This window comes from Aspergillus pseudonomiae, assembly GCF_009193645.1.
Source record: "Aspergillus pseudonomiae strain CBS 119388 unplaced genomic scaffold BDV37scaffold_119, whole genome shotgun sequence".
In the NCBI taxonomy this organism is placed as follows: Eukaryota; Fungi; Ascomycota; class Eurotiomycetes; order Eurotiales; family Aspergillaceae; genus Aspergillus; species Aspergillus pseudonomiae.
In genome coordinates, this window is record NW_022476111.1 from 61,361 (window position 1) to 74,836 (window position 13,476).

The 13,476-nt window shown below is 47.7% G+C and overlaps 5 protein-coding genes across 5 annotated transcripts; 1 reads left to right on the top strand and 4 right to left on the bottom strand.

The window, feature by feature from the left end:
• Positions 1-870: 870 nt before the first annotated feature.
• Positions 871-1,690, bottom strand: BDV37DRAFT_263287 (lysoplasmalogenase; the record flags this gene model as incomplete). The annotated part of the gene is made up of 1 exon (XM_032083528.1): positions 871-1,690. The coding sequence occupies exon 1, from the start codon at positions 1,645-1,647 to the stop codon at positions 874-876; it is 774 nt and encodes a 257-aa protein (XP_031935812.1). The 5' UTR covers positions 1,648-1,690.
• A 1,363-nt stretch (positions 1,691-3,053) lies between these two features.
• Positions 3,054-3,439, top strand: BDV37DRAFT_276079 (uncharacterized protein; the record flags this gene model as incomplete). Its single annotated transcript, XM_032085498.1, has 2 exons — positions 3,054-3,138; positions 3,207-3,439. The coding sequence occupies 2 exons, from the start codon at positions 3,054-3,056 to the stop codon at positions 3,437-3,439; spliced, it is 318 nt and encodes a 105-aa protein (XP_031935813.1).
• Positions 3,440-4,013: 574 nt separating this feature from the next.
• Positions 4,014-5,663, bottom strand: BDV37DRAFT_276080 (MFS transporter; the record flags this gene model as incomplete). Its single annotated transcript, XM_032085499.1, has 5 exons — positions 4,014-4,066; positions 4,121-4,294; positions 4,366-5,208; positions 5,267-5,512; positions 5,573-5,663. The coding sequence occupies 5 exons, from the start codon at positions 5,661-5,663 to the stop codon at positions 4,014-4,016; spliced, it is 1,407 nt and encodes a 468-aa protein (XP_031935814.1).
• A 778-nt stretch (positions 5,664-6,441) lies between these two features.
• Positions 6,442-8,502, bottom strand: BDV37DRAFT_263290 (fungal specific transcription factor domain-containing protein). The gene is made up of 2 exons (XM_032083529.1): positions 6,639-8,502; positions 6,442-6,577 (listed from the first exon to the last, which is right to left on the bottom strand). Exon 1 carries the CDS (start codon positions 8,027-8,029, stop codon positions 7,019-7,021), a length of 1,011 nt encoding a protein of 336 aa, XP_031935815.1. The 5' UTR covers positions 8,030-8,502; the 3' UTR covers positions 6,442-6,577; positions 6,639-7,018.
• Positions 8,503-9,968: 1,466 nt separating this feature from the next.
• BDV37DRAFT_290979 (DHS-like NAD/FAD-binding domain-containing protein) lies at positions 9,969-11,087 on the bottom strand (the record flags this gene model as incomplete). The annotated part of the gene is made up of 1 exon (XM_032088840.1): positions 9,969-11,087. The coding sequence occupies one exon, from the start codon at positions 11,085-11,087 to the stop codon at positions 10,065-10,067; it is 1,023 nt and encodes a 340-aa protein (XP_031935816.1). The 3' UTR covers positions 9,969-10,064.
• Between the last annotated feature and the right edge of the window lie 2,389 nt (positions 11,088-13,476).

The window sequence follows — 13,476 nt, forward strand, 5'->3', positions numbered from 1 at the left end:
CCCCTGCTGATCATCCATACTAATGTTTTCTAGAAGAATTTTCCTTGCTCCTTCAAGTGGCACTTGGTATGGTTTCACCAGCCATGCATGACAATTAGTGCTTATGCTAATCAAATCCGCGGGGCCCCGTGCGCCATTGGCTTGCCGCTCTTTGCTTTACAACCCCACATATCCTACGCGACAAGAAAGTACAGTATTGCACTAAAAGGGTTAAATAGGCCAGATTGTTACTCACCGGAACTGCTGTAGCAGAAAAATGCGGGTTGGTTTGCTACGTTGTGAAGAAAAGGTCTTTCATCACTCCGACCTTTATGAATTGGTATCTTCCTAAGAAACCTAAAACAACTATATCCCTTTATCAGAGGGTAATGTTGCACTTCAGTTACGATCAAAGGTTGTACAAGACGGCTGGGAAGGTCTCTGGACGCTTTTAATAGGCCTGAGCCATTGACTTTCGTACCAACTGAAAGATTATCAAACAGTAGAATGACCATGCAAGCCATCAATAAACACAACTGCGCTGGAGGCGCTTACTTTGTTAACCGGAGGATGAAATCGTTGATTTGAATTACCCTGAGCCACATACATGACTTTGTAAACTCAACGACGAAATAGTATTATATATAATATGTCCAATCTACCACTACTTGTTAGCATCTGCGGCGTGTTGGAAATTACGACGCGACATTAACATGGAGCATACTAGGGCATAGTCCGCCCACATGACCACTCTTCTATATCTCTGTCTTTCGACTGTCGTTGAAAGACATCCTTTGAAGGCTTCATTCAAGGAACATACTACATTTTATTGGATTCCAACACTAACCCCACAGTTATCGAATACAAGAACATGCTCCTCTCAACCAACATAAATCAGCCCTGCACCAACCCCGCGATAACCATCTGTCCCCAAAAATACAGTCCATACCCAAAAGTACTCTGAATCCAACCACGGCTTCCAGGAGATTTCTTAAACGCATCCTTCGCGACATAAACGTCGCTAGCAACGAACATCGCCGCGCCAAACACTCGCTGATATTGCCAGCGGGACGAAACATCTACCGGGGTTGTCGAAGCCGCTGTGGCAAACATCACGCTGATGATGGTGGCATATACCAGGACCAATGGCTTCATATCTGCAGGAAGGGCGAGATCCAGCACATTACTCGCAGCCGAGGAGTCCGGCGGAGGATAGATTACGCCAAGCCATTTTGCGACCGCCATAGTCGCGAGGAATGTTGTTGTGAAGGTTCCCCACGAGATCACCTCATTGTCCTGGAAAAAGGCCAGGATATAGGCTATATGAGCTGCCGCAAAGGCAACAACACCCAGCTGGAAGGAGACGGAGATTTTCTTTTCCTGTTGGGGGTTGGAGTTCGCATTGTGGAACTCGCTTCGCGAGGGGATTAAGAAAAAGTCTCCCGCTAGGGAGAAAAGAAGGCCGGCAGTGATGAGAGAGCGAGTGGAAGACCACTCCCCCGAAGTCAGGAAGAGTGGCCCGCTGAGGAAAGCGACCGAAGAGAGCATCTTGAATAGGGCCGTGCCAGTGTGGGATCGGGATACGGACTCCGAAATGACCAGCAATGGGAGGGATCCCACCAGAAGGTACACCGCCGGCGGAGGTGGAATCGATAGACTCAAGGACATCTTGGCTGAGTGTAATTGTGTAAATATCTAAGGTTGAGAGGTAGATAGCAGTGGCTCCTGTTTGGCTTTTGCTTATATGTGGCAGTCGGAAAAAAAACCAATGATCAACAGTGGGGACTTGTCTGGGGAATCCATTAGCCAATTGATCGGGTACTACCGAGATCACAAGCGGGATCAGTCTGGATACCTCGGTCGAGTTCTATTTCCTATGCCATTCGTAGACTCTGTTAGACTAGTGTATGCGTTTGTTGAGGTGCAACATTAACACAAATCCTCTTGGTGCTATTTCCCCAATGCAACCGGAAGGGTAAGACACGCTACACATGCTGACCTTTTACAGAGACATCCGAACTGATACCTCCATATATAAGCGTGCAAAGGATACTGTACCCAATTTGTGGCCATTGGGTGTAAAACTTGATGGACGGAGTAGCTGCGATTGAGAAGAAACTTGAAGTACTGTCTTCCATCCAACCAAGAAAATCTTTGGACGCACACTGATCTCATTGTCGTGTTCATATAACAAAATACTCGTCGGAGAATGATGCACGTTTACTACGGCAAAACTTCACAATATTCTGTCTACATTTCATCAAGAGATATGACCTACTGTCACCAAGTCGCCTACCAATATCTGGGCCACTATAGACGAGCATCCTTTTTCTAAGCGGATCGTACGATCTGACATATATTTTGCCTAGCATCATAATTACATTTCGACCAATAAAGACTCGAATAGACGACTACAGTACCTTCCCAACTAACAGGCCAATGAAAAGGTGTCGATGTGATTGAAACCGGAGACTCTTTCAAAGTATTGAAGAGATATGTAAAACTGTGAGTACATTCACCTAAGTCTCTCGCTGGCAGAAATGGACCCTTTTTGCAAAAGCTGGGCTTAGATCCTAGCCAATATATTTGTTTTGTCGGCACAAGACTTGAAGCCAAGCAGAGGAGCAGCCTGAAGTTCCTGCCAGGTTAGGTTAATGTGGTCCATTACTTCTCCGTCATTCATATTATGTGTCCCTTTATCGATATCTTCTATAAATAACTACAAAGCCTGGAATGATGCCGAAGAAGTATACGTCAGGACTGAATGACCGTATAGAATGTAGACAAAGGGACGAGTATTCATTCACCAAGCCAGTTGATTTCATCCTATCATAATCTGCTCTATTAGTGGCTGAATACACAGCTGGGGATTAATTCAATGAAAAAGATGAATTTTTCCTATTCACCTACCGGCCTAAGCGAATGCTATAAATACCAGATATATGCCTTACAACTTCCTCCTCCTTGTCCACTTATTCCTAGGCTTCGCACGTCGACAACCCTTCCAAAGTGTATCATATACCCATATCCAAGACTGAACAGAGCCCCATCACTGCACACAAACCTATCCCACAATGAGGCTTCAGATTGTGATGCTTCTTTCTCTCTTCAGCCTAGCAGGTTCAATAGCCATACCTCCCCATGTCCGTGGTGAAGCTGGTAACTATCTTTCAAGATTTTCATACCCAGTACCATGCACAGAGGAACTAACCATATACCAACCCAAGACGAAGTCATCGCGGACTACAACACCGCGGCCGAGATGGATGCGCGGGACACACTGGAACCCAGAGCCTATCCCCATTGCCTGAGTTATAAGGAATGCAAAGGTGGCTGGTGCCACAAGGGTAACTGTCTGGACAATGTGTGCAAGGGAGCCAATATGTGCCCCAAGGGCTTTTTGTGTGATGGCGCCAACTGCTATAAGCATTTGCCTCCTTGGACGTATGATATTCCCTAGATGGACCGGTAAGTGGCATGTGTGTTTTGCGTTGACGGAAGGATGGTTGTCTGACTTGCTTTCTCTAGGGCGATGTTCCCATGGAGGTTTTGGATGATGGGGGTTTGGCTGTTGAGATAGTGGAAGAGTGATGGTCAGGTGGTGTCGTGCCCTCTTGAGCATTATTTTCCTGGCTGTGACTGCGATTCTTGATTGTTGATGCTGGACATCTTACAGAGATCTTGCGGGTAGTGCTTCGGTGGAACTGGGTGATTCTTATTGAGTGCAGTCTATTGTCTAGGAGAGTCACTCGTATGTACTTAAGTTTACAACAGGACAATATATCCGTTGACAATGCAGCTGTAAGAATACAATCTGTGCTAGTATCAAGAAAGCTAACACGATATATGGGCATAATTACAATCCATTCTTTGAAGTAGTGATATTGTAGGGAGCGACGCATATTTTATTCCTCATGAACATAGGCATAGTATTTGCTCATTAGGCCCGCTGTACATGCAGACCATATTATAAACTACATTTTTGATAACAAGACTTATTATTTTAATTCCCAATTTTAAACCCACCTCATTACTCAAACTCGAAAGAACAGGAAACACGATAACGCCACGGGAAGACAGATGGCACCTGATGATGCGATTAGCGAACAGATCATCGACACAAAGCACGATATACACTTACCCATAACCATATTCATATAGAAATAACCGACCGTTTCGGATAAAGTACCTGAAATCAGGGGACCTAGCATCGAACCCAGACTGAACGCCACTTCGGTTATGGATGAGACCCGGGAACTACCACCGAATTCTCCGAATATCTTGGGATTCTTTGCTTCCATGTCCTTGGTAGCAGCTGATAGCAATGTTAATAAACATAACTCTATACTAGGTAAAGGGAGGGGAAAAAATTCCAAGGCGACTCACCAACCAACTGCATCGTGCCCGCGCCGCGAATCAAGGTGAAAGCAAGACCGATACTAATCAGACTAGTGATAAAAATGGCTTCACCATTCGTCTCAGGGCTAGCCCAGGAGAATTTCTTCTCGCCAGGAACACCCAAGAGCCACAGCAATGGGGCCGTGAGCGCCCAGCCGATCGTCGCCGGCCAGCGGGCACCAGCTCGATCTCGAAGCCACCCAACCAGAGGGCCAAGGCACATAGAGGGAACCTGGAGGGATAGGAAAATCATACCCACGGAGAGGGTATTCCAGTGAAAGACATCGCGCAAGTGAAGGGGAAGAGTGGCATCGAAAGCGGCGATGAGGGTTGCAAATATAAGTGTGTTTGCTACACTAGCTACAACGCGGATATCACGTAGTATGATGCGATAAAAGGAGCCAGATGATCCGACTTGTTTAGTCTCTGGGGCAACTGTGTTGTAATCTCGGGACTCATTGGTATCAGATGATGGTGGAAGCAGGGGCGCCCTCTCGCTCTCCTCTGGCTCGCGAGGAGCCGTTAGCTTTGGGGAATTGGGTCGGTCAAGCGGTAGTTCTCGCCCTTCGATCATCAGTAGACGTGCGATAATATCCAGGCAGAGCACCAGCAGAGGAGCGCTCCAAGTCGGCCAGTATCCCACCAACTCCAGTAGCGTACCGGCGACGATAGGACCGCTGAGCTGGCCGGCTGTCACGAAGGTCATGGCCGTTCCCAGCGCCGTGCCCATATGGTCCAGGCCGACATTGTCAGTCAAGGTCGCAAACCCTACAATCCAAGTCGCGCTGCCAGACACCGCTTGCAAGATCCGACCGATGAAAAGCGCCTCAACTGTATGCCGGTGAGTTTCAATGAAAGCTTCGCTACAAGACATGATAGATGTGCATACTGGAAAAAGTGGAGGCCACTAAAACAGTACCTGCAAAGCATCCTGCAAGAGCGAGCAGGAGCGGGATCTTGCGGTTCGGCGTCTTATCCGCAAAATGGGCAATGATGGGCGCAGAGACCAGAGATACAAAGCCATGGACGGTGAGGACAGCAGTGGTCATCCGCTGGGTGCTGGATGCGTCCATGCGAAGACGAGCTTCGAGCATATAACTTAAGATGGGAACCACGAAGCCATATAGGAAGGTTTCTGGCCAAGGGTTGTTAGGACATTGGACGCCACCAGAGTTACAAGACTAGAGGACAATACCAGCAAACAAGGCGATAATAATAGTACAGATGATGAAGCTTCGGGATGAGCGCCATCGATAGCCCCATGGCAGCTGCTTTTCGCTCGCCATGGCTTTGGATCGCCGATTATAGATGAGTAGGTAAGAATCCTCGTGTCTTTGAATTCGGAACTTTGGCAGCCATCTTGTCTTATAATACGAAATCTGCTGGAGTTTCGCGGGAATAAATGACAAATTAACTCGACCCATGCAACACGCGATGAGCGGGTCAATGGTTCATGCGCATTAATAGTCGCTAAACGAGGCAATCCGAAAATCCGATCAACCCTGTCTGGCCAACGAGAGAGAAAGAAAGGACCCGCGGTGGATACGAAGACCTTCAGCTCAGCCGGAGGTCCGCTGCCCTAATTGGCTTTTCGTGCGTCACTCTCAGCCGCAAAGATACCGAAACGAACACCTCCCTGGGAAGTCTCATTCCAAGACAAGCTTGGGTTTGGACAAGAGTTGGCAGATTTCACTTGTCGGTTCTCCCTTTCAACCCCTTGCATCTATGTCTCAGTTTCACTCTCGCTGGGGTGTCACTCTGGATATGAAGAAGCTATTACTCCGTACATGAGCCAAACACGTACTCAGATGTCGTCCGGGAACTTTCATATCCCCAGAACGCTGATCAGTTAATCATCGTGCAGGTTTGCTCGAAAGCTGAAGCAGAACAGATCCAACAAGGGCTGCATCGAAATGGGTTGGGCGGCCCAAGCGACGAATCAACGACTGGCGGAGGAAGTCCCGATCACCTGAATGTGGATACCCTAAAGACACATCATTTCCTCTTCCTCTCAGGCTCGCTCGCATTCAGCTCACGCTGAGCATTAGGTTGATAAGCTTGCCCCCCCACCCTCCGTCCCGACCCAAGAATCTAATTTAGGATATGCCACCACTCATAAAGATGATCTGCAGGCGGCCCAAGAGACATACTATGTACCTCTTAGGGTGTATACATCCAAGAAATAAGTGCATTCGTGAAAGTAAGGGGTTACTCTTTGAAATTACTGCCACAGTCGAACCCTGACATCCAATCCAACCCAGCATCGACTTGATCAGCAGTCAAGCCTGAATAAATCGGATTGGGAACCACCCCTGGACCAACATATGAGAACAATAGATCATCAAACGAAACCGGCACATTATATTGACCTGCGTCTGTAGTTCCTGGCCCAAACTCGTCCAAGCCAGTCGGAATGTCTTGCCAGCTCCCATCATCTCTTTCAACACCGTCATCACACTTGCGATGAACAGTGACGATACCAAAATACGGTACAGCGATTTGTCGACTGGTCCCCTTCGCTAAGGATTGACAACTGGTTACTAGCTCTTCTAAGGCTGTATGGCATTGACCGCTCAGCGAGCTTGGTTGGTCTTCGGAGCAATCCTTAAGAGCAGAGCGCGTCCGGCTGATGAGAGACTGATCATACCATTCGGAGTCCAGTTTCGACGTTTGTCTCCCACGAGGTGTCTCTTCCGAGTAGATGAAGGAAGACAATGACCGCAGCGGTAAGTGCTGAAAATCCGGAGAGCTTTACGCTGTTGTCGATGCGCGCTATCGTAGGGTTACTCTCATACAAGCATAAGTAAGCTTCCAGCAGCGACCGTGCACTTTTCACACATGAGGCTCGGCCATACGCTTGCCCACTTGTACCCGAAGACTGCAAGAAGAATGGCAAGTATAGGTGTGCCTTGAGCTGATGAATGTTGGCCAGCCGATACAGCCGTGCATGCTTCTCAGGGATATCTTCGCAAAGAGAGATCTCCTCCATGTCTAGGTATCCTGCCGGGAGTTGCGAGGTAACCTCGTCGATCTGCTCATCGGTTCGAATGACTGCCGAAAGTGTTGGCTCTTTGTTTATTTGCAAGCAATCAATAAACCGGCCAGTCAACACAGACAGATGTCGTGCATGGAACTTAATCGGCGTGGTCTCTTCCAAGGGAGGGATGTATAGGTCGCAAAGGTTCTCCGGAACTGAGTACGGAAGCCCAATCATCAGGCTCACCCACCGATCTGCACTAAACAGCTGCCAGAAAAGTGAATCTAAGAGTTCTGAGTTCCTATGCGTCTGGTGAATACCGGCAAGTTGGGACAGGGTTTTGGCTCTACGGTACGCGATCCACGCTTGCCGAGGCTGCAGGGAACTCATATAGCATAGTCCCAATGCCATTAAGCATTGGAGACCGTATCTGCCAACAGCAAGATCATCATCATGTAAAATCAGCTGTTCCACCGGACAAAGGTACTTCCCAAAGTCACCGGTGCTAAATGCAAAACATAGAAGCAATATTGCCTGGAGGCAAGGATGCCCAGTACGAAACGCCCGCATTGCGAAGCTCTGTAGGTCAGAATCGTTTTCTTCGCCCCAGCCCAATGCAAAGGATTCACGCCATGTTTGCCACCAATGACTTCGAGTGCGAAAGATCTCGACCATCTCTGACTCGGATGGCAACGCCAGACAAAGTCGGTATAGAACATCAGCACGTTCTTCTATATGCTTTGTGGAGTTATGGTGAGCGCTGTCTTTCCGTTGTGGAATTGTTAAATTCGACAAAGCCTCTATGTTGGGCTGAGGTTGACCAATCTGCACATCATGAAAAGAATGATACAATACTAGACCTTCTATATAGGGCGATTTCTTACCCGCTCATGATTCAATAATTTCATGATTGGCGCACAGCCACTTTGCATAGTATCTCAGTTGGCAGTTGCGCTGTTGGCAGCCGCACCCATTGCATGTTGTGGGTCACCCTTCAGAAATATCCTGACTATTTCTTTCAGTTGCGCAAGTGCTTCAAGAACATGAACTGACGCATCCGACTGGACGTTTGGTAAATTCCTTACAGTCACTGGGTCGCCTCGTGGGATCCCCGAAGAGTTTGATTCGAGCCATGATTATGCTCGGATTCATCCGAGCCCTGTGGGACACATATTGTTCGTCGTCTTACACAGTAGACGCACCCTTCGGAGTTACCTGGAGTGAAGATACAGCGGACCTTTCGCCGCCGGCCTGGGCCCATGTAAGTCTATATGCGATTACTTGAAATAACTCGGTATTGTCAGAGGTCCACATAAAGGAAATGCAACTATGCGTCCCCTTCCTCATTCGCCTGGCTGCAGGCATGGGTTTAGCCTAGCCTAAATCCCTTTTTGTTAGGTTCGGACGAGGCTCAAGGGATCGGATCATGCGGGAAGACAAGGGAATATCTTGAAGAATGTGGAACCATTCCATGCGATTCTAATTCGCTCTTTATCAGTTTCGTCCGAGGCAGAACTTGTTTACTAAGCAGATTCGTCCTGGTTTGGACGAATACGAGATATAATCCTAAAGGAATGGAGGGTTTATAGGGGAAATAAAATGGAATAATGCGTCCATCTGTGTTGCGAGAATCCACATCAATCTCCTGCGTTAAGAGCAGTTGCATCACCTCATAATGGCCCTCTTCTGCGGCATGCGATAAGGGTGTTCTGCCTTCAAAATCTGCCCGATCTGTAGCCAAGCTGGAGTGCTTGATAAGAAGTTTGACGGTGTCTGCAAGCCCCTCTTGAGACGCCATAGCTAGGATGCTAAGTCGTGCGGATCTAGAAGCTCTACTATGAGCTTGAGCACTTCCAGCGGAAGAATGGGCATACTTTGGAATCGTCAAGAGGCAATTTACATACTACGGATGCAGAGACTTGTTAGGGACACTATCATACCCAAGCTCCGACGAAGCTGAAGGAACATGCCATGTATGATCCTTCCCCAGCAGCATTGGGGACCTTAAATTTCGCTGCCGGCAATCTGAGAGAGACTCTAAGGGCTATATCTTGGCTGCAACATGACGATAATAAACCAGGCACCAATGCAGGCCCTGTACTCAATGATCAAAAAACTTAAAGACAGCTTTACACATAAGTAAAATAGAGAGGAGGAGAGGGGGAACTTCTTTCGTAGTACCCTTAATCACTAGCTCTCAGTGATCGATAACCACTATTTCCCCTCTCACGAAGAGAGGGAAAACATATCATTCAACGCATTCACTAACAGTAACCAAATCCATAGAGCTAGATAGTGTCGGTCCATGATGAATTCCAGACTGCGATATATATTCTTGGAAGAAACTCTAATGGACTGATGCTAAAATAGTTTAAGATGACTAAATAGATAATTGTTGCACTAAAGTTCAGTATCCCAGCCATGGATGTTGGTGATAGCCAAAGGTGGGCTACAGATTTTGGCTAGCTGTACTGATTTATACAATTTATGACAACTCATGACAACTCATGATCGTATATGATCCACGTATCACTCTTCGTTGGCTGATCGTCGTTTTCACTTGGCTTGCCTTATATGCTTTTCCTTCTCGAAAGAAAGCTTTCACCGTGTCCTGCGTCCTTCCTATTTCGTTCTTCTCAATGTCCAACAAGCGTCATCACAATGCAGCAATAACCGATCCAGAAAGCCGAAGATAGCTAACATACAGAGGTCAGATGATGGAGGACCCAGGAAGGAGATTCGCAAACTTTTCCTCCAAGTGCTTCTCTAGCATTCTCTTATGTCCATCCGAGATCTTCCCTGCGGCTTTCATTCTTTGCGCCAACTCTTCAATACACTCATCCAAAGTCTTCACATTGTCAGTATTCACTTCTGCCTGCTTAACAGCGACAGTATGTGTCCAAAGGCTTTCCAGCTCTTCTCTCCATCCCAGCGAATCAGCTAGCCGCCGCACACCATCATCACACGACCCAAGGATGCACACGTCCGATTGTCGAGTGCCGAAATCCCCGACCTGTTTCATATTCACGAGCATTCTGGGCGTCCCCTCTTTCACCAGACGTGGTAGTCTTGAACATGGCGCCACTTTGAGACTTGTCCCCATAACAATAATCAAGTCTGCGGCAGATACCCTCTTCTCCTCGACTTCGAAGGCGGCAGGAAGAGGTTCCCCAAAGAAAACCACATCAGGTTTGACCGCGCCGCCACAGTCCGGGACCTGGCAGTACGGCACCTGGCCTGTTTCAATTGCCTCAGCCATAAGCCCATCCGGGTATGGCGTTTTGCATTTATGGCATCGCTGGCTTTTCCAGTTTCCATGACAGGAAAGCACTTTCTCTGCGGGGACACCGGCATCTATCTCGAGACCATCGATATTCTGCGTGAATACGAAATCAAGCAGGTTCTTCTTTGCCAGCAAAGCCAGAAACGCATGAGAAACCGTTGGTTTGAGGTTCTTGGGATTGCGGGCTCTGGCTAGCGCGTAGAATGGCTCTGGCGTGTGTCGGAAATAGTTGATATGGAAGATAGCCTCTGGGTAGGGAAGCTTTAATGGCGCCAGTTTATCATAGAGGCCTGTTCCTGGTGATCTAAAATCGGGCACACCAGCTGCTGTAGAGATACCTGCCCCCGCCAGAACGATGATGCGGGCTATCTTCTCACTTCTGATGAGATTTACAATGTCATCCAGGGCATATTGTTGGCTTGTGGGCGGTTGATTAGAATGGTCTGTCATGATTGTAGTTCGGTCTTCTGGCTATCCTGAGGGTATGGAGCTGCAAAGTTAAGGAAAGTTCAGAATAAGTTCCAACTATGTAGTTATTTGTTACGGAAGACCCTTCCTTAGCCATTAGGCCTAGCTTGATTGGTGCCGCGTGGCAGAGAATCTAAGGCTATGTTTCCATCAACTGTGTAAAACCCCGCTTGAGAGGCTGTGTCTGCAGCCAAGCTGTGAGGCTGGACCGAGCCACATGCTTGAACTTTGCCAATAGACCTAGCCCTGCCCCCAAGTCACTTTTTAGTGAGGTAGAGCATGATGAAAACTTCACGAGTCATGCAGTCAGATTTAACCGTCCATCAGTATTATGTAGAAGAAACCTATTGCTACAAACCCGAGTATGGAAAGAGGATCTCTACAGTGTAATGACTTCTCATAGGGAAAAAAAATCAACTCCATAGCTGACCGTACAATGATAACTTCGCACCCCTTTGTATGTGAATAAAAATACACATGTATGGGCTACCCAGTCATAGACGTGAGGTGAATGAAGCAGGTCACCCGATCCGGCTTTCGCGGTGCTCTTATTATTGAATGTAGTGGAGTAGTTGAAAGCGTTTGGTAGATTCACTTGTTCCATAGCGTCTTGCTCAGGTATATAACAAGGCAATGGCTAGTAGTTCGATTGAAATATTTCGCCTCTGTTAGATTGACTGCCTTTTGACCCATAGAGTGTCTTCCGATAAGAAACAGGTCAAGTCTATCATGACGCTCTACATGATATTTCTCTTGTTTATCTGCAATCTGGTTGCTTCGCTCAGCTCTACTCCTATTGCTCCAGATAATGATGGTAAGCAGCAATTCACCTTCCTTTCCACAATTAGAAGTTTTGCATGACTGAACACCCTTATCACCGATACAGCTTCCTCCGTTAGCCAACCCTGTCGAGGCGTTGACAACCAAGACCTTTGTGAGCCGATGCCACATTTGTTGACGGGCGACACCGGTGAAGACAGTGAGTAGAAATCCAAGCAAATACTGCAGATAAAACACATCAAGGACTAATCATAATATCCGAACAGGCCAACGTAGATGTTTCGGCGACGGGGACTGCCCTATCAACTTTCACTGCCACTTGGGATACTGCCTTAGAAGCCCGCGCGATAGTTGGAAAAGAGTTGTCCGTGACGATCTTCAAGGAAAGTACTGCGTTGTATTCCTGACCCGGGAGATGTGGAAAGAGAAACTAACGTAATCACCTGCACTGCAGTAGGCAAGTGTAACACCAGTGTCGACTGTCCTCCAGGATACTACTGCTGGCGTGGAGGCTGCGTTCAAATCCCACGTCCTGCTTCGGAGCCACTTCTCCGTGAAGACAGCGATCGTCAGTATTGCCCCATATCTGGTTACCCAGAGGAGTAAATATTAATCGCCTCTAAATAGAAGATTCGCCCCCTGCAGATGCGCAGCGATGTAAGCATGTGACCGATTGCCCAGTTGGCAAATGGTGCATGGACGGATTCTGCTGGCCATTTGATCAATCCACAAAGCTAGCAGCCCGGGACGCAGATATTGAAGAAGCCTCACATGATATGAAGACTCAGCAGAGATGCCATCTCCATGTGCAATGCGGGCCAGGTGGGCTCTGCATCAATGGCTGGTGCCAATATGTGACTAATACGGTGTCTCTGGATACCACAGAAAGCATTGGAGTAGAGAAACGCGACATGCAGGGACCTCGCAAATGCACGAGTGACCGAGACTGTTACCCTCGAGCGGTCTGTGTGGACGGCAGATGCAATCATTCCCACTGAGGCGAAGACTCGTAATGTTGAACCTTCAGAGAGGAAGACACCTTAAGCTAGTATTCTATATCTGCTAATTTGCAATGGAGGCCTGGTGGATACGTTGCCTTCAATTATTTTGTTCCTAGGCTATTACTTGAGTGGCAGCCGCTGGAGAGACTCACCATACGTAATATCAGATAAGTGGAAGAGAAAACCATGTCCACCATTTTAAACCAGCAGCTTCTCTTCGATACGATATGGTGTATTATTTGTAACGCAGGCCTAGCGAACAGTCTGAAGGTCCTAATACGCCCCACTATCCCAATTACGCCGACTCAATACGCCCTTGAGGTGACACTCCGTTGCCCGTCCCGCTCCCCTGCATTGCTTTGGCCAGTCATTTGCGCTGTAGCCTCTACTTCCACAGATATTTAAAATGAAGCAGCAGGAGGAGACTCGCCCAAGATGAATTACGAATCAGGGGGTGAGAAATTGGAAAATAGCTTTCCGGCGACATGATTTTCGATCCACAGGGGGCCCTTCGTACTGACCCTGCATGCAGAATAATACCAGTCAATCTGTACATCAAATCCTAACCTGGGTTTAAGTTCTGCCAAAAA